This window comes from Penaeus monodon, chromosome 29 (genome assembly GCF_015228065.2).
Source record: "Penaeus monodon isolate SGIC_2016 chromosome 29, NSTDA_Pmon_1, whole genome shotgun sequence".
Taxonomy (NCBI): Eukaryota; Metazoa; Arthropoda; class Malacostraca; order Decapoda; family Penaeidae; genus Penaeus; species Penaeus monodon.
This window is the reverse complement of record NC_051414.1, coordinates 21,097,632-21,097,890: the sequence shown is the minus strand read 5'-3', so window position 1 is coordinate 21,097,890 and position 259 is coordinate 21,097,632. Positions and strand designations below refer to the sequence as shown.

General features: G+C 43.2%; 1 protein-coding gene across 1 annotated transcript in view; it reads left to right on the top strand.

Moving 5' to 3' along the window:
* The window catches only part of LOC119591653 (vascular endothelial growth factor A-like), a 7,441-nt gene extending 7,188 nt beyond the window's left edge, over positions 1-253 (top strand). Inside the window, exon 9 of the mRNA XM_037940408.1 lies at positions 110-253. Within this exon, the coding sequence (XP_037796336.1) occupies positions 110-125 (16 nt within the window). The 3' untranslated portion in view covers positions 126-253. The remainder of the gene's footprint in view (positions 1-109) is intronic.
* Positions 254-259: the final 6 nt, after the last annotated feature.

Genomic DNA, 259 nt, shown 5'->3' with positions numbered 1-259 from the left:
CATCCCTTCCTAATGCATGTAATATGTTTTATATACAATTTTCAGATCCCTACCATGCAATGCCAGGTGATAATTGATGCACTGATTCATACCCTCGTCTTATGCCCAGGTGTCTGCGAACTTGACTTGGAACCAAACCGATCTGCCCGGACTCTGCCGCTGGAGGAGTCGGCGAACAGAAAGACGAGTTCGTGTTAAGTTTGACTGCAACTTAGAAGGTGTATTAGAGAGCACTGTAAATATGTTATTGTCATAAAAG